The 21,777-nt window shown below is 49.7% G+C and overlaps 2 protein-coding genes across 10 annotated transcripts in view; both read right to left on the reverse strand.

The window, feature by feature from the left end:
• Positions 1-50: 50 nt before the first annotated feature.
• Eif3g (eukaryotic translation initiation factor 3 subunit G) lies at positions 51-4,387 on the reverse strand. 2 transcript variants are annotated; one of them, XM_040290499.2, is made up of 11 exons: positions 4,266-4,387; positions 4,079-4,125; positions 3,623-3,706; positions 3,375-3,526; positions 3,177-3,236; positions 2,037-2,141; positions 1,753-1,942; positions 979-1,086; positions 717-853; positions 528-634; positions 51-167 (listed from the first exon to the last, which is right to left on the reverse strand). In XM_040290499.2, the coding sequence occupies exons 1-11, from the start codon at positions 4,283-4,285 to the stop codon at positions 152-154; spliced, it is 1,026 nt and encodes a 341-aa protein (XP_040146433.1). In that variant the 5' UTR covers positions 4,286-4,387; the 3' UTR covers positions 51-151. The 2 variants fall into 2 exon arrangements, with proteins under 2 accessions (XP_040146433.1, XP_005336174.1); XM_005336117.4 differs by having other exon boundaries at positions 3,375-3,463; positions 4,266-4,386.
• Positions 4,388-13,660: 9,273 nt separating this feature from the next.
• Positions 13,661-21,777, reverse strand: part of Dnmt1 (DNA methyltransferase 1) — a 45,281-nt gene continuing 37,164 nt past the window's right edge. For 5 of the 8 annotated variants that reach the window (XM_078035856.1, XM_078035864.1, XM_078035881.1 and 2 more), the window contains exons 29-40: positions 21,109-21,301; positions 20,251-20,335; positions 19,879-20,007; positions 19,449-19,731; positions 19,073-19,214; positions 18,003-18,169; positions 17,408-17,585; positions 16,737-16,932; positions 16,115-16,281; positions 15,801-15,917; positions 14,531-14,621; positions 13,661-14,013 (exon numbers count right to left, since the gene is read on the reverse strand). In XM_078035856.1, the coding sequence (XP_077891982.1) occupies positions 13,979-14,013; positions 14,531-14,621; positions 15,801-15,917; positions 16,115-16,281; positions 16,737-16,932; positions 17,408-17,585; positions 18,003-18,169; positions 19,073-19,214; positions 19,449-19,731; positions 19,879-20,007; positions 20,251-20,335; positions 21,109-21,301 (1,783 nt within the window). In that variant the 3' untranslated portion in view covers positions 13,661-13,978. The remainder of the gene's footprint in view (positions 14,014-14,530; positions 14,622-15,800; positions 15,918-16,114; positions 16,282-16,736; positions 16,933-17,407; positions 17,586-18,002; positions 18,170-19,072; positions 19,215-19,448; positions 19,732-19,878; positions 20,008-20,250; positions 20,336-21,108; positions 21,302-21,777) is intronic. The other 3 variants (XM_078035859.1, XM_078035873.1, XM_078035878.1) reach the window with 1 other exon arrangement.

Consider the following 21,777-nt stretch of genomic DNA (forward strand, 5'->3'; position numbering starts at 1 on the left):
GCCATCACCCCAGGGAGGAGGCGCGCGAGAATGAGGAGGACACACGTGGGTGCTTTGAGCCTTTTAATGCCCTTGGAGTCCCCTGCTCTTGGAGGCTCCTTTCCGTCACAGAGGTCTAGGCTGGACAGCAGTGGCAGTGGTGACAGGTGGCTCAGTTGGTTGATGGCCTAGAGAAGGAGGAAGTAGTGAGGACAACAAAATGCAGGACGTGATGGCACCGCAAGACCCCCCCCACCGCAAACAGCAGGGCTCTGGGGGAGGCCAGGCAGTGTGGTGGCAGGGCACACGAGGAGTCAGGCTATGGGTCACAAGCTGGGCCCTGCCTGCCAGACTGGTGGTGGGTCCCAGGCAAGGCAGCTGTCTGTCACTAATGTCTGATGGCCTCTCTGCCAGAATTTTTAGAAAAATGACAATAAAGGAAGGGCAGTTCAAAACAGCCTTGACGATTCAGTTGGGGTGGGACCCATGTCAGCCTCACTGTGATCTGTGTCAGGGAGGGGGCAGGTCTGGGGCAGCAGGGGTCTTACTTGGCCCATTCCACATTGAGGATGAGGTGGTCGTAGCCGAAGCCAGACACCCCGGCGATGGCACGTGCGGCGTCCTCCCGGCGGTGGAAGCTTATGAAGGCAAAGCCCTGGAAGAAGGTGAGGCTCAGCAGCCAGACCCGGGATAGCGCCCGTCCACCTGCCTGCCCACCCCCGCCACTGCCCACCCACCTTGGACTGGCCAGTGGTCTTGTCCTTAGCCAGGTAGATGCGAGAGATGGAGCCAAAGGGCCTAAAAAGCTCCTGCAGGTCTGTCTCACGCGTGTCCTCGGATAGGTTGGTGACACGAATGGTGGCGTTGTCATCAGCTGTGCGTAGGGAACAGGTGATTATGAGAGGAAGGCCCCACCCCACCCCACAACCACAACGCAGGGGTAATTACAGGGTGCTGGGAGGCGTCCACCAGCCAGCCTGGCACCCAAACACCCCTCACCTCTGCGGTTGGGCTGCATGGACTCCCCACGGCGACTGGCCCCATCCCGCAAGCTCGGTGGCACGTACTTCCCAGTCTTGTTCTGTGCGGCCTGCACGGGCTCCAGTTCTGCAAACCCAAAGTACGGTCCCAGTGAAGCCTTGCCACGTGCCAACAGAGTGACAGATCTGCCCGACCACCCAGATCCAACCATGCCTAGACGCAGGTACCATCTGCCAAGCCACAGAAGTCAGGTCACTTTGAGGCCTCTCAGAGCCTCAGTGTCCACAATGACACCATGATCACATCCAGGAAGAGGATACTCTTTGAGCACCCTGCCAGCAACACCAGCAGAGCAAGGGCTCACAGGGCCAATGCAGTCCCAGGCACCCACAGCCCAAGGTCACATGGAAAGGGACAGTTCCCAAGGGCTCCACACATGGCAAGTGATAAGTGCAACTGCATACAAGCCCCCAGAGGACATCCAGACTCACACTCGTTCCCAGCGGGCTGAAGGGCTGAGACCTCAGACAGGCACTTGAGTCCCACAGACACACACACTCAAGTCACGATGGTGAGGAGAATCACAGTCAGGGAGTCACATACAGGGGACAGCCACATCCCAATCACAGTCAGTGCAGTTACACACACAGGGCCCCAACAAGGAGACAGGCCCAATGGAGCACAGCCACAGATGCTGTTAAGTGGGAGATGACAGCTACACACAGAGCCAGGACAGCCCAGGACTCTCCAGGTGCCCAATCCCATCCCGCGCCACCCCAGGCCATGCCGTACCTCCCGGCAGCTTCTCCTTCTCGCCCGTGGACAGGCCTAGCTGCTCTGCCAACTCCTTCTGCATGGGCCCAAGCGTGTCCTTGTACGGGCAGCGGGTGGTCCAGTGGTCACCCTTGCAGATGCGACAGGACACTATCTTCTGGCCCTTGAGCTTGTTCATCGGATCCTCCTCCTCCTGGCAGTTCAGGTCCTGGCAGGGAAGCAGGTGGCAGCAGCTCAGAGGGGGCTGCTTCACCCCTGCTACCACCACCCTGGGCACCAGCCCCACCCTCAGCCCCACCTACCTCTTTGCTGGTGATGAATGTCATGGAGACATCATCACTGACTGTGGTGGTGGCCACATTGGGGCCTGGTGGGTCAAACTCTGAGTTCCCGAATTTCTTCCAGTTCTAGGCTCAGAGAGGGATGGGTCAGGATAAAGATTGGGGTCACACCCTGGGGCACCCCAGGCCTACCACTGCCTAGAGTACCCCATTTTTACTCTCTCCAAACACCTCCCCATCATGGGAACAGTGACTGTTCCCATTTCTGAGGAAGCAGGGGCAGCTCTCAATCAACACAAGAGTTCCAGGTGACAGAGACTCAGGGCGAGGTAGGAGCCAACTACATAGTCAACAATTCCCAGGGCAGCTTGCTGGGCCAGCTCCCACCAGGAGGCAATGCTCAGGAATGTGGGGGGTCACTCAGAGTGAGGAACCTTGAGAGACTTTAAACAGTGAGCCTCAACTTACCCCCTATAGAATGGGGACCACAAATGCTCCCTGGGCTGCTGTGGAGATCAGTGCCTGGCATGGTGTCTGGCACAAAGTGCAGAGCAAAGTGTATTAAATGTACTTAATGTTGTTACTTCTTCCAGAAGCCCTGAATCCTGGGTAAATGAAAGCTGCTATGCCACCCCAAGGGAGGGCTAGTTCCTCCAGGTAGACAGTCCAAGAGGAATAAGAATCTAGCCCCAGGGCAGGTGTGGTGGCACACACCTGTAAGTACAGCTACTCAGAAGGCTGAAGCAGGAGGATCTCAAGTTTGAAGTCAGCCTGGACAACTCAGCAAAATCCTATCTCAAAAAACATTTTTTTTTTTTTTTAAATGAGTTAATGTGCTGGGGGTACAACTCAACTGTAAAGCACCCCTGGGCTCAATTCCTAATAACATATACCAAAAAAAAAAAAAGTGGGGGATGTATCTCAGAGGTAGAGTGATTGGCTAGCATATGCAACGACCTTAGTTTAATCCTTGGTACGAGAGGTTTAAAAAAAAAAAAAAAAAACAAGAATCTAATACTGTCTACTTTTCAAGGCCCCAGAAGAACGCGAAAATACTCAGAGCTCAATTCTGCTTTGACAACACAGGTGCAAACAGTTAAACCCTTCCTCCAACAGTGAAAACTCCTGGGTCAGTTCCTAAAACGGGAAGAAGGGTCTCACCTTCCTCCTTGCAACAGCCTTAGAGGCCTTTCGGGTCTCAATTCTGAAGGTGCGGACAATCTGTGGATGAAAGGGGAGAGTGTCAGGCTTCCTGCATTCCAAAGTTCCTGGGACCAGGGGATCTTCATCATCAACCCACCCAATCTATGTGCCCCCAAGCACCAGGGGACTCACCCTCTGTCACCACTCTAGCCTCACCTTGAATTTCTTGCCGTCTTCATCTATCTTGTACTCAGTCACTGTCTTTATGTTTCCATTGATAACCTCCTTAGGAGGTGGCAGTGGAGCTGGGAGAGGGGAAAAGTTGAGGGAGACTGCCCTGGGTAATGGAGACCCAGGTGGGAATGTGGCTGGGGAAACACAAGAGTTCCAGGTGACAGAGAGAGACTGGGGTGAGGTGGGAGACAACTACATAGCCCAGAGGTAGAGAGGAAGAGGTCACTTACCTCCTGGAAGTAGCTCAGGTTCTGGGCTGGTATCGCCAGTGGCCAGAGGGATGCCCTTAAGGAGCTCGCTGGTGACACATTTGTCTGTCAGAGGGAGTGTGGGAAGAAAGGTCTAAGCTAAGATGAAAGGACCTCTGGGACAACTCCACACCAGGAGCTGATGAAGGCGGGACCAAGGGCAAAGGGCTGGCCAGGCATACGGCTGGGTGGTGACCCTAAGCAGTGGCAAGGGTAGGGATCCCGGCCATGAAAGTGGGGGGCGGGCCATAAAGTCACCCAGGCGCTAGTACTAAGGCAGGCTTTCCAACTTCCTCCCTGGAGTAGGGAGCAGCTGGGAAGACTGTGGCAGTGACATGGGAATTGGCAACAGGTAGGACCCGAGGAGGATGGCGCGGGGGGGGGGGAGCACCAAAACAGGCGGCAGTGCGGTGACCCAGGGCGACCCGCTACACTCACCGTCCTCTCCCTCCTCTTCCACCTGGTCGGCCCAGCTGGGCTTCGAACTGCGGGGACAAGTTTGCGGAGAAAGGCGGTTGGGTCAGTGAGGGCCACCCTCCGCGGCCTTGGCACATCTCGGCCCAATAACACTCCCCAGAATCTCCCCGATCGCCTCCCGAGAGCTCCTCCGCGACCCCGTACTCACTCAAAGTCTCCGGTCGGCATCGCCAAGTCTTCCCCACGCAGCTTAAGCCCGGGCCAGAGGGCGGAAGTGCGGGGGAACGAAACTTCTGGTTCCGCCGCCGGCCAGAGTAGCCCGGTCTTCACGTCCACAGCGCCCCCTGCGGACGGAGGTGGACACGCCAGGGGCAGACGCCCCAGGACGCTGCTAACTAAAGTTAGCGGAGCTGATGCCATCTCAGGACTTAAGAAAGAAAGAAAAAGAGAGGGCGGGGGAGGGGAGAGGGAGGGAAGGCAGGAAGGCAGAAAAAGAAAAAAACAGGGTAAAAAAAAAACAGGAGAGGAGAGGATAACGAGTCTTTTTTTTTTTTTTTGTACTCAGGAGTAATCTACCCCAGAGTTACAGTTGCCCAGTCTTTTTTTTTTTTTTTTTAAGATAAGGTCTCACTGAATTGCCCAGGCTGACCTTGAATTTGCAATCCTACCTCAGCCTCCGCTGAGTCCCCACCACCGCTTCCAGATCTAAAGTTCACTATTTTTTTTTTTTTTTAAGAGATGGGATCTTGCTATGTTGCCCAGGGTGGCCGGGAACTCCTGGGCTCAAATGATGCTCTTGCTTCAGCCTCCTTCAGCAGTGGGGACTACAGGTGCTCGCTCGCCACTACATCTGGCTAAAAACCTCACTAATTGTACTAGGATGTGGCCCAGTGGTCCACTTGCCTAGCCTGCTCAAGACCTTGAGTTTGATCCCCAGCATTGCACATAATAATAATAATAATAATTAACAATAATAAGAATGCTCACATATGCAACGATTATTGTATTCCAGCTACTGATAAGGCAGGCACAGGGCTAAAATTAGTAAAAAGGAAATTCGAGCCCCTTCCAGGTCAGGTCTCTGTGTAACAGGGCTGAGAAACTAACTGCAAGCAGGCCTCATTAAGGTCCAATTCTGTGGACTTACCCGGGATTATTAGGTCAGGGACTGGCTTCCTTAACCCTGTAGTTCACATTAACCCCCGGACAGCAGCCACTCTCTGTGTCCCTCTCTTGGGACCCTTCCCACTTCAGCAGCTCTGCTTTCTATTACTCTAATAAATCCCGTTATTTTGGTTATTTTGCCCTCACCCTGTGTCTGTGGGTTTCATTCTTCAAATTTGCAAGACATTCAATCCCCAGTGCCACCAAAACAAAAAAAAACAAAAAAAAAAAAATTGTTTTTTGCAAGACAAAGAACCCAACCCTACACTCTGTGCTGCACTGTAAGGAGGAAATTATCCCTTTGCCTGGGCTGTTTCTCCTTATCTGGGGAGGAATTCCCTTATCTGAAGAAGAAGTTACTTTTTTTTTTTTTTGTAGTGCTGGGGGTGAACCCAGGGCCTTGTGCATGTGAGGCAAGCCTAGCTTGCTATAGCCCCAAACTTGTTACCTCGCTGATAACATTTTGGGGGGGGCAGGGAAGGGGACTGAATTCAGGGGCACTTGACCACTCAGCCACATCCTCAGCTCTATTTTGTATTTTATTTAAAGATGGAGTCTCACTGAATTGCTTAGTGTCTCTCAGTTGCTGAGGCTGGCTTTGAACTTGTGGTCCTCCTGTCTCAGCCTCCTGAGCCACTGGGATTACAGGCATGCACCAGCGCGCCCTGCTCTCTGATACCTTTTTTTTTTAATGTTGTGCTGGGATGGAACGCAGGGACTTAGGCCTTCTCAGCACACACTCTCCCTGAGATTCAGCCACAGCCCTCTGACGGAATTGTGTTCATTAACTCGTTGTCAGTTTTCCCTCTAAGAACACACATTCTCAGTGTAAGCATTAGGACACCCCAGGAGGCCAAAATTGGTTCTTGGATGGAGAAGGAAAAAAATCTTAAATATATTTGGACCTCCAAAGTCAACCCTAACAGAAAAAAAAATCAAGAAAAAAAAAAACCCTCAGGATTTAATATCTATTGTCAGGAAGAAATTGAATGTAATTAGATTAAAATGAATTTACTGATTTAGATTCAATTAGAAAATAATTCCATTTATTTTTCCTTAGGAAAGCAGTACTGAAGGAAAAAGTCATGAAACACTGCGCTAGAATGCTAGCTAGAGAAAGCAAATATTTGCCTGCTTTGTTTCATCCTGAATCATTAACACACATATTGACTGCTCCACACATAGTAAGTGCTCAACTAATACACTTTTGGAGAGAGGTGAGAACCAAATCAGAGGGCTTTTTTATTTTTTAGGTACCAACGATTGCACTCAGGGGTGCCTAACCACTGAGCCACAACCCCAGCCCTTTTATTTTTTGAGACAAGGTCTCCCTGTTGCTTAGGGCCTCATTAAGTTGCTGAGGCTGGCCCCAAACTTGCAATCCTCCTGCCTCAACCTCCTGAGCTGCTGAGATTACAGATGTGGGCCACTGTTCTTCATCCTTGCAGGCATAAGGTCACTGAAGTGTTTTGAGAGGCGCCCTGTGGTAACCATAGGTTCTTTTAAAAAAATATTTATTTTTTTGTTTTAGGTGGACACAATATCTTTATTTATTTTCATGTGGTGCTAAGGATCAAACCCAGTGCCTTGCACATACCAGGCCAGTGCGCTACCACTTGAGCCACATCCCCAGCCCCACCATAGGTTCTTGTGAGAAAAATGATTTGGGTAACCAGTAGGGGGCAATGTGGAAGGGGAAATTAGCAGAACAGGAAGGAGGCTGGGAAGCGGTCTAAGAAAGGGGGAACCTCAGTGTCCTCTTTTAGGAGGGTGGTGTGTGGCAATATGAATGAAAATAGAAAGTTTACACAAATTCCCAGTAAAAATTTGTGCAAGCAGCCAGGGGCAGGATAGAGTTACCCTGGGTTCAATTCCTAGCACTGAAAAAAAAAACAACAACAAAAAAAACTGCATAGGCTTACTCAAATTTACTCCAAGAAATGCAAAATCCAAACAAACTAGCCAATGGACAAAACTTAAAGTTTTGTGTTATCCATGTGTAGTAAGAATGTAGAGATGTAACACCAACCCACAACTTTAGTGTCTAAAATTATGTAAACACAGTCTGGGGGTGTAGCAGCCACCAAGCCCTGGGCTCCATCTTCAGCTCCACCAAAAAAAAAAAAAAAAAAAAAAAAAAAAAAATTATGATAGTTCTTCTGATGGAAATTAGGCAATACTTTCAAAAACATATAATGCAGGCTGGGGATGTGGCTCAAGCGGTAGCGCGCTCGCCTGGCATGCGTGCAGCCAGGGTTCGATCCTCAGCACCACATACCAACAAAGATGTTGTGTCCGCCGAGAACTAAAAACTAAAAAAAAAAAAAAAAAAACATATAATGCCCTAGGAATTTTGCTTTGAGTCAGCTAATAACTTAACCTGCAAGCTTGTAAATGTGCGTGCCCTGTGGCTCATAGTACCACCCCTGGGAGCCCCTGTCTGCTTGTCCACAAGGGTTGCTTGAATTAGATTATGGTGAGCAAAAGTCATCCCCTGGGAAACACTGGGTGGCCTTGAAGAATGTAGATCTAGGGCTGGGGATGTGGCTCAAGCGGTAGCGCGCTCGCCTGGCATGTGTGCGGCCTGGGTTCGATCCTCAGCACCACATACCAACAAAGATGTTGTGTCTGCCGAGAACTAAAAAATAAATATTTAAAAAAAAAAAAAGAATGTAGATCTATTTGTGTTTATGTAAAAGAAAATTTAAAAAGTCAAGGTAAGGGTTAGGAATTAAGATAGCTGGGTGCGGTGGTGCATGCCTAAAATCCCAGCAGCTCAGGCAGCTCAGGCAGGAGGATCGTGAGTTCAAAGCCAGCCTCAGCAATGGCGAGGCGCTAAGCAACTCAGTGAGACCCTGTCTCTAAATAACATACAAAATAGGGCTGGGGATTGGCGCAGTGGGGATTGGCTTAGTGGTCGAGGGTCCCTGAGTTTGTACCAGAAAAAAAATTAAGATAACATTCAGAGGATAGAGATGATCCTTTTCTTCCTCTTAAGTGTAGGAAGAAAGCTGTAAAATGTTACAAGAACCAACTTGTGCAAATCCTCTTTTTTTTTTCTTTTCTTTTGGTAGCATTGGGGATGGAACCCAGGGCTCCATACATGCAAGGCACAGACTCTATCTTTGAACTCCACGCAACGCTTAGTTTCTGAAAACCTTTTCTTTAGGGGGAGTGCTGGGGATGAAACCCAGGGGTGCTTCACTGATGAGCTGTACCCACCCCCATCCTTTTTAATTTTTTTTTTTGTTGTTGTTGTTTTGAGACAGGGTCTCACTAAGTTGTTTAGAGCCTTGCTAAATTGCCAAGGCTGGTCTGGAACTTACCGTCCTCTTGCCCCAGCCTCTTGAGTTGCTGGGATTACAGGCATGCACCACGACACCAGCCTGTGAAAATCTTTAATAGCACATAGACGTGAAGTTACATGCAAGTCATTTACTAGAAAGAACTATCAGAAACAGCTAGACGAGGCCAGGTGTGGTGGCACACCTGTAATCCCAGCCATTTGGGAGACTGAAGCAAGAGGATCTCAAATTCAAGGCCAACCTGAGAAACTTAGTGAGGTCCTCAGCAATTTAGCAAGACCCTGTCTTTGTGGTGCTGGAGACTGAACCCAGGGCCTTGTGCCTGCGAGACAAGCATCTACCATCTGAGCTGTATCCCCAGCCCAGGACCCAGTCTTGATTGATTGATTGTTACTGGGAATTGAACCCAGAAGCACTTAACCACTGAGCCTCATCCCCAGCCCTTTCTATTTGTTTCATTTTGAGACAGGGCCTCACTAAGTTGCTGAGGTTGGCCTTGAACTTGAGATCCTCCTGTCTCAGCCTCCCAAGTCCCTGTAATTACAGGTGTGCAGCCCTGTGCCCGACTTGACCCACAGTTGTTTTTATTTTTGCCTTTAACTTCTTTATTATGAAATATGACAAATATACAGAAAAGTGAAACTCCATAAATCATTTTAAAATAAGCCTTCCATATAACCACCACCCCAGGTCAAATATGAAATGTTTCCAACACTCAGAAGACTCTTCCATGCCTCTTCCCATTATAAGTCCCTACGACAACCCACCTCCACAGGTCACTGCTGCCTGTTTTATGGTATTTGTTTCCACACTTTCATGGTTTTAGCTTATCAGACATCATGGATTGGTTTTGCATGCTTTTGAAAGTTATTTTTTACTTGTCATTGGTTGTTTATTTTATTTACTTATATGTGGTGCTGAGAATCAAACCGTGCCTCACACATGTTAGGCAAGCACTCTACCGCTGAGCCCCTAGTTTTGCATGTTTTTTGAGCTTTGTGGGCTTAAAAAATTTGTATTCTTTGTGCCTGGCTTTTGTCTCTTGATAATATGATTGCAATATTTATTCATGTTCTTTATATAGCTGTGGCTCAATCATTTTATGATAAAATTCATTCAACAGTGACCCACAGTTTTAAAGTCAGTGTGTGGGTGGTTGGCCTCACTGCTCAAGGGCAAGGGGTTGTGGGACGGGTGGGGGGCACATGATGCAGTATGTGCCAGAAAGCAAGAGAAAAGAAGACTAGGAGCAGGGGTCCGTCTACCCCCTCAGAATCATGCTCCGATGATACAAAGACCTCGCAGGCCCCACGTCTTTAGTTTCTCCAGCCTCCCAATGGTGCCATCCTGTGGACTATGCCTCCGATAGAACTTTGGGGACACTTAAGGACATATTTTAGCAAGAGGTTCCTCATGGGGAAAAAGAAAAAAGAAACAAATGCTGATCATCCATGTGGTTGCTGTAGAATTTAAGATATTTTCTAGTTTGTTTCCTTAGAAACTCCAAACACTGCTGGGAGAAAAGGATGTGGCAGAGAGGTACAGTAGAATAACATGCACCCGATTTCTTTTTCTTATTGATATGGGGGATTGAGCCCAGAGGCACTTTGTCACTGCTGAGATACATCCCCAACCCTTTTCATTTTTAATTTTATTTTTCATTTATTGGGTACTGAGGATCGAACTCAGGGGCACTCAACCACTGAGCCACATCTCCAGCTCTATTTTGTATTTTATTTAGAGACAGGGTCTCGCTGAGTTGCTTAGAGCCTCACTTTTGCTGAGGCTGGCTTTGAACTCCCAATCCTCCTACCTCAGCCTCCTAAGCCACTGGGATTACAGGTGTGTACCACAGCACCCAGCCCTTTTTATTTTTTGAGAGAGGGTCTCACTAAATTGCTGAGAGCTTCAAACTTCCAATCCTCCTGTTTTCAGCCTCCAGCGTTGTTGGAATTATAGGTATGCTCCATGGCACTCAGTTTACCTAATATTTTTCAAGATACAGGAAATACTAAGCTGATGATGCACAGATGTGGTCACTGGAAAACTATGGATAGAAAGGAGATAGGGCATAGAAGGGAGATCAGTACAGAGAGGAAGGGGACAAGTGGGAAGGAGAGGAGGGAAAGGGTCTTGGGGAGTTCAGTGGACCAAACTGTGTTGTGTGCATGTATGAATATGTAACGATGGATCCCACTAATGGGCATAACTATAACCCACCAGTCAAGGCCAGCCTCAGTAATTCAGCAAAGTCCTGTCTCAAAATAAAAGGAGGGCTGGGGTTGTGGCTCCGTGGTAGAGCGCTTGCCTGGCATGTGTGAGGCAGGGGGTCTGATCCCCGACACCACATAAACAAACCAAATAAACAAAATTAGGGTATTGTGTCCATCTACAACTAAAAAACTATTTTAAAAAAATCAAAAAGGGCTGGATATGTGGCTCAGTGGCAGAATGCCCCTGGGTCAATGGTCAATCCCCAGGACTGTAAAAAGCTAAGTTTTTTTTTTTTTTTTTTTAAAGCCCTAACATGAGAGAGGGAGGGAGGGAGGGAGGGGGAGAGAGAGAGAGAGAGAGAGAGAGAGAGAGAGAGAGAGAGAGAGAGAGAGAGAGAGAGCGCACAACATCCTGATTGTGGTTGATTAGGGAAATAGACAGGGACCTGTATTTTTCATGAAAAACAACCTGCTGCTATGGAAAATAATGTGGTAATTCCTCAAATAGTAAAGTTAGACTCACCATATGGGGGCTGGGGCTGGGGTTCAGTAGCAGAGAGCTTGACTTGCACGTGTGAGGCACCGAGTTTGATCCTCAGCCCCACATAAAAATAAAGGTATTGTACCCATCCACCACTAAAAGATATCTTAGAAATAAAATAAAAAGAAAGAAAAGAATCACCATATGGTCCAACAATTCCATTCTGGTTTTTACACAAAAGGTTCAAAACTGGGATCTTGGACACATTTATGTTCATGCCGCCACGATTCACATAGCAAAAAGGTGGAAGCAACTCAAGTGGCCATCAGTGATGAATGGTAACAAAAATGTGGTCCATTCATACAATGGGACATGGCTGCACTCAAAAGGGAATGATCCTAACCATACCAAGTGAAAGAAGACAGGCACAGAGGGACAGTGCTTACGACTCCATCTCCATGAGGTACCCTGAACAGTCAGATTCCTAGAGGAAGAAGGGTGGTTGTCAGGGCCGGGGGAAGGGGAAAAGGGAGTTAATGTTTAGCCTCAACAACTTAGCAAAATCTAGTCTCAAAACTAAAAATTAAGGGCTGGGGATGTGGCTCAAGTGGTAGCGCGCTCGCCTGGCATGTGTGCGGCCCGGGTTCGATCCTCAGCACCACATACAAAGAGGTTGTGTCCACCAAAAACTAAAAAATAAATATTAAAAAAAAATAAAAATTGGTGGTATTGATAATTATTGCCAAGTTACCTTCAATGAATTGCATTAATTTCTATTCCTACCAGTAAAGCATGACACTTTGTTTCCTTATAGCCTCACCAATGAATTATTATAAAACTTTTATATTTTTGCTGATCTAATAGATTAAAAATGGTACTTCAAAAAAAAATAAAATTAAAAACTGGGTGAAGCTCAGTGGAAGAGCATCTCTGGGTTCAACCTCCAGTATCACAAAAATAAAAAGTAAAATAAAAAGGACTGGGGTACAGATGAGCAGTAAATACCCAGAGGTTTAATCCCCAGTACTGCAAGAGAAGCAATTGAGTCCCTGTCTCAAAACAAAAAAAAAAAAGGACAGGGAATGTGGCTCAATGGTTAAGCACCTCTGGGTTGAATCCCTGGTACCTAAAAAAAAAAGGGAGGGAGGTGGTGCAGGGGTTGGCAATAGAGCTCAGTGGCAGAGAACTTGCTTAGCGCACACAAGGCCCTGGGTTTAATGCCCACCTCTGGGGAAATTTAAGTCAACTACAGTGGTGTGCACTTGGTGGGACCACCTTAGGAGGATCACTGGAGCTCAGAGCTCCAGAGCAACATAGCAAGACCAAATTAAAAAAAAAAAAAAAAAAAAAGCCACTCTGACTATCCAGTTGGCAATATTTGAGCAAAAGAAAAGGTGGGTTGAGGAGTCTGCACTGTTGGGGGAGGTGTTAAAGCCTTCCCAGAGGTAGTTAAGTCACCTGTGCTGAAGTAAAAATATTGAAACACTTATATCCAGTGACCCAGGAATCCTTTCTAGATATTTCCCTGGAGACAAGGGAAGAGAATGTACTAGAATGTCAAGTATGGTGAAGTTTTTAGGAGCAGAGAGGGGGAAAGCACGAAGTTACTGAAGGAATTTAGTAAGCTTTGCATTCCATCATATTTAGTCCTTTAGTCTTATGATCAGGACATCTGTGACTCATTGGGAGAAAAGCTAGTTGAAGTGCCCCCATGTGGGCCACTTAGAGAACGAGAGATGGTGGGGCCCTTGTTACAACACCCTAGTGGCTCTCGGTTACACGTAGGCAGTGGACACTTGTCTGCATTTAGAATCATTACACAGTGATCACTAAAGGTTTGTTCATCTTAGAATTCAGTAGGATTAAGTTAGCTGGGCTTCCTGAATTTTCAGCCAAACAGTTTTAAGCAAAAAAGGTTTTTCTGGTTTTGTTTTTTGGTACTGGGGATTTAACCCAGGGGCACTTTACCACTAAGCTACATCCTGCACCACCAGCTTTGAGACAGCCTCAGCAATTTAGCGAGACCGAGTTCAAGCCTTCAATTCTCCTGCCTGGGCCTCCCAAGAACCAAGGAGCTTTTGTCTGGGGTAGGCAGATTAGGGTTTTGAGAGTGGCTCCAGGGTGATTTCTTGCTGTACTGTTCACTGCATGGGGTTTTGTGTCTTCATGGTCGCAAAGTGGCTGGGGATCAATAGGCATCAGTCTGCTCCAGACCGAAGAAGGGCAGAAGGGCCAAGGAGAAAGATCTCTTAGAAGCCTTTTATGAAAATCACACTAGCAAGTTCCTTTTGCATCTCATTGGCCAGAAGTGAGCCACAGTCAACTCCACCCCCAGAACACTTGGAGACATGGTGTCACCTTCAGTGCTGAGGAGCCTTTTCCTGTCCAACCTGGGCCAAAAGGCAGCCAGAGTCCCGCATCAATCAGTCACTACCCCAGGTGATTTATAGGAGAGATTTATTTGAAGAAATATTACAACATATAAAAACTACATAAAGTCTTAATTTCCACTTGTACAGTGGTAATTTGATATAATGCATAATAAAAAACTTTTAAAATCCAGAATGCACAAAGAACTGCACAGTTTGATCACTAAGTCATTAGTTCAGCAAACCTCACAGAACAGCTTCATGTCAGCCAAGGCCACAAACACTGTGTACAACACATCTGAACTGACAGATTTAAACATGTTAAAAATACAACATCAGTGCATGTTGGGGATTCCTGGTGCCAGAAACAAGAGTGATGGAGGGTGAAGCTAGTCCTTAGCAGCCACCTCTTCCTTTGCTTTAGCTGAAGGGAAACAAAAGGAAGAATTACCTTGGGAACAGTGTCACACTAAGCCATAGGCAAGCATAAGAATATACTTAGGGCTGAGGGTACAGCTTCATGGTAGCACACTTCCCCAGCATGCTTGAGGCCTGGGTTCCACCCCAGCCCCATACACACACACACACACAAAAAAAAAAAACATCAAGTTGGGAAGAATTAACACCCGGGAAGCTAATGGTGGACCCAATGAAGACCTGTCAGTTACAAAGGAAAATTTGGAGGTCATGCTCCCTAGAGTCTGCTCCACTGCTTGGGTTAGCCTAGGAGGGAGGGGCCTGGCAGTATGCCTACCATGTCAGCTCCTGTTCTAAGCCCTGGATGTGAGATCACCAGTCCTCAGAGCACCCCTCTGCTGGGTGGACAGGGCTGGTGAATCTCATGAATCCTGGAGCAGAGCTGTATCCAGCTGCCCTCAGGAACAGCCAGAGGGAAGGCAGGCTCAGGAGGAAAGCCATCCACCAGCCCCAACCCCGCTTACCTGAGGCACTCTCTCGAGCTTTGGCCAACATACAGAGCTTGATCTCCAAGCCAATGGCTTTGGCCAGGGGAGGTGGCACAGCGTTACCCACCTGCAGGAAGGAAGAAGGGTGCTACTTGCTTGGCACAGCTGGAGCAATGCCCTGGAACAGCCTCTACTCAGAACAAGGCATGATGTGGGGAATGGGACCCTGAGGGCTGGGGCTGCCTCCTGCCCATGTCCCACATGGGCCCCCAAGGCCTTTCTATCACAATGGCCCTTGGCCTTCCAGTTGGCCCATCCCCCCAACACCCATGTGTCGTTTAAAAAAAAAAAACCTTTAAAAAACAAAGACAAAAAACAAAACAAAAACAAAACAGAATTCTTTAAAGTACCAGGGATTGAACTCGGGGCACTCAACCATATCCCCAGCCCTACTTTGTATTTTATTTAGAGACAGAGTCTCACTGAGTTGCTTAGCACCTTGCTTTTGCTGAGGCTGGCTTTGAACTTGTGATCCTCCTGCTTCAGGCTCCCCAGCCCCAGGGATTAGACCTGTATCACTGAGCCTGGGCCTTTAAAGGGCTTTAGAAGACTCAAAGCTAGAGAAAGGGAAGCTGCCAAGACATGCTATGCTCCCAGTCAAGAGCCTTTGCTTCTGGGAAGCAGATCTGGGGTAAAAGGTGGCTTTTGCTAGGATCCCAGGCCTTAATGGGAGACTTTGGTACTGGGGATTAAAACTAGGGGCGCTTTACTACTGAGCTACAGCCCTGCCCAACCCCCCCCCCTTTTTTCCATTTTGAGACAAGGTCTCACTATATTGCTTAGATCCTTGAACTTGTGATCATCTCCCAAGTCACCGAGGTTGCAGGTATGTCGCCTCAGCTCTGCTGGATGAGTCACTACATTGATGGCAATACATCTAAAAGTCACACGACCACCCCAAGAGTCCGGTCCATTTGAATCCTCAGTAACGGTAAGTTTGCCACTGTGTGTTTAACCTGTTCCGTTGGGGTCTCTGAACTTTCCTTTGGGCTGAATCAGCCTCAGAGCTACAGATCACATGCACTTAGCGACACAGCCCAATTTGTAAGCTCTCAGTGCCAGCAACAGGGTGACTTGGTTCCGTGGTCCCCCTGGGCACTGAGTGCTGAGGACATGTGGCTGACAAGCTCTGGTGCTCAGCCCGTCCTTCCAGGCTGTACAGGGCTCACTCTGGACAGAGGGACAGAGGTTCCTTTCCATCTAGGTGGGGCTGCAGCAGTGATGTGCGACCAGCCTGTTCACTGACCTGTCGGTGCCTGTCCAGGATGTTGCCAAACAGCCGGTAGGTGTCGGGGAAGCCCTGGGAGCGGGCGCACTCCCGCACACTCACCACACGGTGCTGCTCGGGGTGAAGCACACGTCCCTGGGGGCAGACAGGCAGGGTACACGGTGGGAAAGGGGGCAAGTCCAGGGCTGGCTCACCAATGGGGGAGGGGGTGTCCAGTCAGGGCCAGCACACCCACCTCTACCAGTACAGGGTGTGGGAGGCAGGCTAGATCCGACATGCGCCCCACTCCTCCCAGTGCAAGGCCTGGCTGGATGTCCCTGCCCAGGACTCACCTGCTTGCCCATAGGCTCGGGGTTGGTGACGGTTGTGCTGAAGAAGCCATCCCACTCAAGCCGTCCGTACAGGCCGGCCCAGTGGTTGTGCCTGTTTCCGGTGTGGGGCAGGCACCAGGGGATGAGGGTGTTAAACTGTCTGGCGGAGGGGTCACAGGCTTTGCCTGCTGGAAGAGAAGACTGCAATAAGGACACAGCGGCAAGAGGGGCAGGAGGGAGGCAGGAGGGAGGCCTGAGGGGGCGCCGAGAAGCTTTGGGTACATGGCCAGCCCCCACTGTGCATAGCACTCACCCACTGAGCAGCTGGCAGTCCCACTTGGTGGGCAGAGCCACTTTTAAAAAAATTTTTTTTTAGTTGTAGATAGATACAATACCTTTATTTATTTTTATGTGGTGGCCGGATCGAACCCAGTGCCTCACGCATGCTAGGCCAGCGCTCTGCCACCAAGCCCCAGCGCCACTTTGACTTAATACTCCTGGAAACTAATTTTTTGGGGATTCTGACTTGGCGAGGGCCTCCAGCTTAAGGAGGCAATGCCCAAGTATGGGCTTCTGGGGAAGCCCAGCAGCAGTCCCCTCCCCAGCCCCTACTGCAGGGGAGCCATGATCTTTGGGTCCTAACCTTCCACACAGGAGCAGACTCCACGGAGGGCGCCGGAGCTGCTGCGGCCATTCTTTTTGTCGTGGTAGGTATAGCGCAGTTTCTTGGCCAGGGTGCCATCAGTGAGTTGCACCTCAATGTTGGGCAGATCGCGCCAGTCTGAGCCCGGGGCCAGGGGGATGTGACGCATACGGGCGGCCACCAATGCGCTCATGTCCTGAAAGTGCATAAGGAGCCCTGGCTGTCACCTGGCGTAAGGGGAACCTGAGTATATACTGTGGCTGGGCATTGCTCTGGGCACTGGGAACACCAGTGTGACAGGGAATCTTAGGGGCTCATGTCATGGGGAGGGGCCAAAAAGTTAACCTAACCCCAGCTCAGGGATGACCACATGACACTAGGGCCTTAAGAGATGCGGAATAGTGTTTGGGGAGGGCTAGGGAAAAAGTAAGTGAAGGGACAGGGGCAAGCATGACATTGAGTGGATGATACAAGCTTGGATTAGGGGCCAAGAGTGGAGAGGCAGTGGCTATGCATTGGCTGCGAGGACCCCAAGAGGAGGAGAGGGCCTAGGAATAGTCTGCGCTGCCTGGCCGGAGCTCAGCCCACAAGCTGGCTCCTGGAAAGTGACTGTCTGGGATGCGGGGGAGCCAGGCTGTGGCCGATGAGGCACCATCCTGAAAAGCCACTACCTTACAGATGTGGTCCCTAAGGATGGGCTGGTAGTGCGAGCCCCGAAGCTGCCTCTGGAACCAGGACTGAGGCTCCCCGTTATAGGAGATCTCCTGCGCCGAGGCCCCGTTCCGGATCTCAGGGAGGTCCGACATCGTGTCCCGCACTGTGATGGTTCGGAACGGACCTGAGCTCAACCTGCAGCAGAGAAGAGTCGATACTGTTGGGATCACACTGCTGTCCCCTCATCATAGCTGCCACCCCTGGCTATTAGCACTGCCCTCTCCAGAGCAGACTGCCCAGCTCAGGTCATTGCTGTCTGGCGCAAGTGCAGCCTTCTTTAGCTGGTTGAAGCAGAGAACAGCTGTGGTGTGGCCTCTGCAAGGGGCTTTGCTTGTGACTGAAGCTAGGCATGTGGCTATCTGCAACACAAGGGGACAAACCTAAGACTGGAGGTGGCACAGAGCAACCTCATGGCAGGCCGTCCATATACTACCATCTGCTCCTTGGCTCAGGCCTCTAGACAGACCCAGCAGCCAACCTCTCCAGGTGAAGCCCATAAGCTCATGACAGCCGCCAGCTCTGTGTGGCACAGGGGTGAGAGAGGCCCCCTACCTGGTGATGTTGCTGACAAACTTCTTATCATCCACGACGACACTCAGCTGGCAGGCACGGGGTGCAAACACGTGCAGGGGCTCTGGGAACAGGGGGAGTTTCTCTCCAGGGGCCGCAGCCAGGATGATGGCCCGCCTCCGGGTCTGGGCCACACCATACTGACCAGCCTGTGAGTAGGGTCAGACATGCGTGTGGTCAGTGGGGCATCTGACCATGTGGACTCAGGACTGGGGCCCAAAGCACCTAACTTTCAGAGGACATAGGACAAAACTCGCCTATAGGATTCCTAACTGACCCTGTGGGTTCCTTTCTAGTAAGAGGAACGTCCCACACAGTGGCCACTGGAGAGGATGAGAAGGAGCTGGTGACTTCAGCCAACTCTTTGGAAAACTGCATGGAACCTCAAGAATAGGTGAGCGCTTTGCCACTTACCTGATGGTGATGGTCACAGGGACAGACTGCTGACCAGGCTTCACTGTTCCCCCTGGTGCTCACTTACTCACGGGGACTGGGGCCCAGTGTCCTCCCACTTTGACAGCTACTTCATGTTAAGTTACACTCTGAGCAGAGGTCCATGGAGAAGAGGATTTTCAGCTAAGCCCTGGCCCCTGACTATTCCTATCCCTGCTGACAGGCCATTGGAGCTTCCTGGAGTGTGACCCTCTGTCCCCTGAAGGTTCTGCACACACGTATAGAAGGAAAAGCACATGCTAAGGGGAACTCAGCTGGTTCAGGGCTCTACTATTCTCACATCTCCTTGAAGAAAGGGTGAAGCAGCGTATTCCGGCACCCTATGCTGGCTCGCACCCTCCCTAGGCACTGAGAGGATGCAGCTCTCAAGAGGATACCAAAAGGTGGCCTTGCTAGGGGATGGCCATTTTTATATTCAAGTCCTGAGAATGCCATCCAGGGGAGTGCAGGCATAAGTGTCCACCTCCCTAACCCTAGCCATCACTGCAGGGGACTATGCTGCCATCTGTGGCTTGGACAGTGAGCCTATGTACCCTCTTTTCAGACAGGAACAGTAACCGAGGGACCACTGCCCACCCGGCTTGTGTCCAGGAGCCCACCTGCAGCACGCCAAAGGTACACTGGTAGCCCATGCAGACGAGGCAGCGGAGGGTGAGCTTCAGCACCATAGAGCGCTTGAAGGAGACGAAGTTCCTGACGTTCTCCAAAAGGAAGAACCGGGGCCGGTAGTAGTCACAGTAGCTGTCGGGGGCAGGAGAGACCACGGGAGTCACCCATATAGGGACTGGGGAGAGAGCCATCCTACCCGAAGCTGCTCGGGAGTCTTACTGAAGCTGTGCCTCTTAATGTGCTGGCTCCAGCACTGCCTAGGGATTTCCTGGGTGCACAGCCTAGCGTGGGGCACATCTGGCACTCCTGTCCCGGTAATGTCTTTGTCCTCAGGGAGTAGGTGACAAAGACTTCCAACTCACTTACCTGAGGAAGGAGACCACTAAGGAGTTTTTGAACTTTGAGTAGGTACGAGAGTTGAAGCGGTTCATGCCGCTAAAGCCTTGGCAGGGGGGCCCGCCACACAGCATCTCCACGTCGCCCTTCTGGGGCAGCCTCTGGCCACGGCTGTTGGTCTTCTCCCCTGCCATAACCAGCTTGAGCAGGACATTGCAGTCCTCCGTGAACACCGTGGAGTGGGGGTTGTTCAGCCGGAATGCCTGCGCCGCGGGATCCCACATTTCAATGGCCCACAGAGTCTCGGAGACGCCTGGTGCACACAAGGACAAAAGGCATGCTCTGAAGCCTCTCATAAGAGGCCAGAGCCAGGATGGTGACCAGGGCCAGCAGGGCTTCAGGCTAAAGCTGCTGGATCCAGTCTGACTAGTTCAGAGAAAAAACCAGCCAGAATCCTTACCTGCTTGGTGGAACCCTTCCGACAACCCCCCACAGCCAGAAAACACGTCCAGGGTCCGCAGCTTGGGCAGTTTTATTGCTGTCTCTGGTTCACTCGGCTCAGAGGCCTGACACTTCGTCTTGCCTTTCCCTAGGGGAAACATGCCACAAATTAAAGCCAACTGACAGAGTCCTACCAGGCTCAACACTTCATCAAAGAGCCTCATTTTGAGTCGTTAACAGCACAGTGTGAGGGAAAGGAAGTGATTCCAGTCTGTAAGTGAAACCTACAGTTGGTGCAGCTTAGGGGCAGAGTGCGTGCCCAGCATGCATGAGGCATTGGGGTTTCATTTTTAGTAATGAAGAGAAATAAACCCTGCAGATAATGACATACCTTTCCCCTTCCCTTTTCCTTTATTCCCCGGGCTACGGGCATGATTTGGAGGATCTTCAAAGCTTTTGGTCTTTGCATTATAGGCCTGAAAAAGAACCACAACAGTCAGGAAATGACTTAATCCCTTCCCTGATAGGATACATAAGTCAGTCTGGCAAAGAGTCACTTAATGTCTCCCCTAAACAGACCCACAGCTAATTAGCCACCAGTATGAGCAGTCTGATTTTTATTTTAGAAACTTTAAAATATATACTTTATCTGGCCAGTGTTAAAACTTTGGCTATGAACATTTTGACTATTCACTCTGAACAGGGAACTGTTACAAAGGGTCCACCTTCCAATTAGGCCAACAATGCAGGAACCTGGGGAAATGCTGACATGTGCTGTTTTAAGATAACCCAACATGGAAAAGCCAAGCTTCAATGATGTAAAAGCAAGTAGCTTTATCAGGCTCCTGGATCCTGTCCATGACCACAACTGTCTGTAAGGTAATGTGGGTCTGGCCTGGGCACAGGCACCTGGCTGAAGGGACCAGGTGAGGGACAGCACTGTCTCCTGGGAAAGAGGCACCTTTTTCCAACCCACAAAGGCACTGGTTGGGCTACTGAAGGCCACCTAGCAGGCTTGGCTCATAGACCAGTGTTACAGATAGTGCCGTGGAGAATAAAGCTTTGCAAGTAACACCCAAAAACTCCTAATGAATAGGACTCATGGCACCCAACTACCTGGTTTCTTTCAAAAGTCAAAACCCTATTGCCAGTACTTTTTACGTATAACCTCACAATCAACTGCCTTCCTGAACACATTGCTTTCTCCCAAGTCTGACTCTGATGCCCCTCCAGTGAGCCTGGTCACCACCTCCAAGAAGTAGAAGCGGTCAGGGCCGCCTTCTGAGTACTCCTGCAGGCACTCTGGCAGGTCCTCCCCGTACTCCACGGTGCAGCGGCCCTGCACAGCCTGGAAGTCCACTACGGCCTCCTCGTCACTCCAGTAGAGCAGGTTGATGTCTGCATGGTAGCTTGCCGAGGTGGACTTGTGGGTGTTCTCGGGCCTGTGAGCAGAAGGTGCTTTGTGAGGGATTCTTTTGCTGCAAACTTACAATGAATCAGATGAAAATTCCTCATCTTAAACACCTGAGACCAGAAATGTTTTGGATTTTTTTTTTTTTTAAGGTTTTGAAATAGTTTCCATATGTAATGGAATCTTGGGACTGGTACCTAAGACTAAACAAATTCATTTGTCTCACTGGGCATGGAGGTGCATGCCTGTAATTTTAGCTTTCAGGAGGCTGAAGCAGGAGGATCTCAAGTTACAGCTAGCCTAAGCAATTTGGCCAAGTTGTCTCAAAGGGAAGAGGATGCAGCTCAGTGCAACCCAGATGCCCTTAGGTTCAATCCCCAGGACAAGGGAAGAAACTTTGTCTCACCGCACCTTATACACAAAACCTGAGGATTTTTTTTTTTTTGAGGGGTATATTGGGGGTGTCTTACTATGTTGCCCAAGCTGGCCTTGAACTTACAATCCTCC

The sequence above is a fragment of the Ictidomys tridecemlineatus genome, chromosome 2 (assembly GCF_052094955.1).
Source record: "Ictidomys tridecemlineatus isolate mIctTri1 chromosome 2, mIctTri1.hap1, whole genome shotgun sequence".
Lineage (NCBI taxonomy): Eukaryota > Metazoa > Chordata > Mammalia > Rodentia > Sciuridae > Ictidomys > Ictidomys tridecemlineatus.

Excerpts from the sequence above, each read along its gene's own strand:
- Eif3g (XM_040290499.2), bottom strand. The coding sequence starts at position 4,285 with ATGCCGACCGGAGACTTTGA. Across the intron at positions 2,142-3,176 it reads AGGCTGTTGCAAGGAGGAAG|AACTGGAAGAAATTCGGGAA; the intron begins GTGAGACCCTTC and ends CTCTGAGCCTAG. Across the intron at positions 1,087-1,752 it reads GAAGGAGAAGCTGCCGGGAG|AACTGGAGCCCGTGCAGGCC; the intron begins GTACGGCATGGC and ends TTGGGTTTGCAG.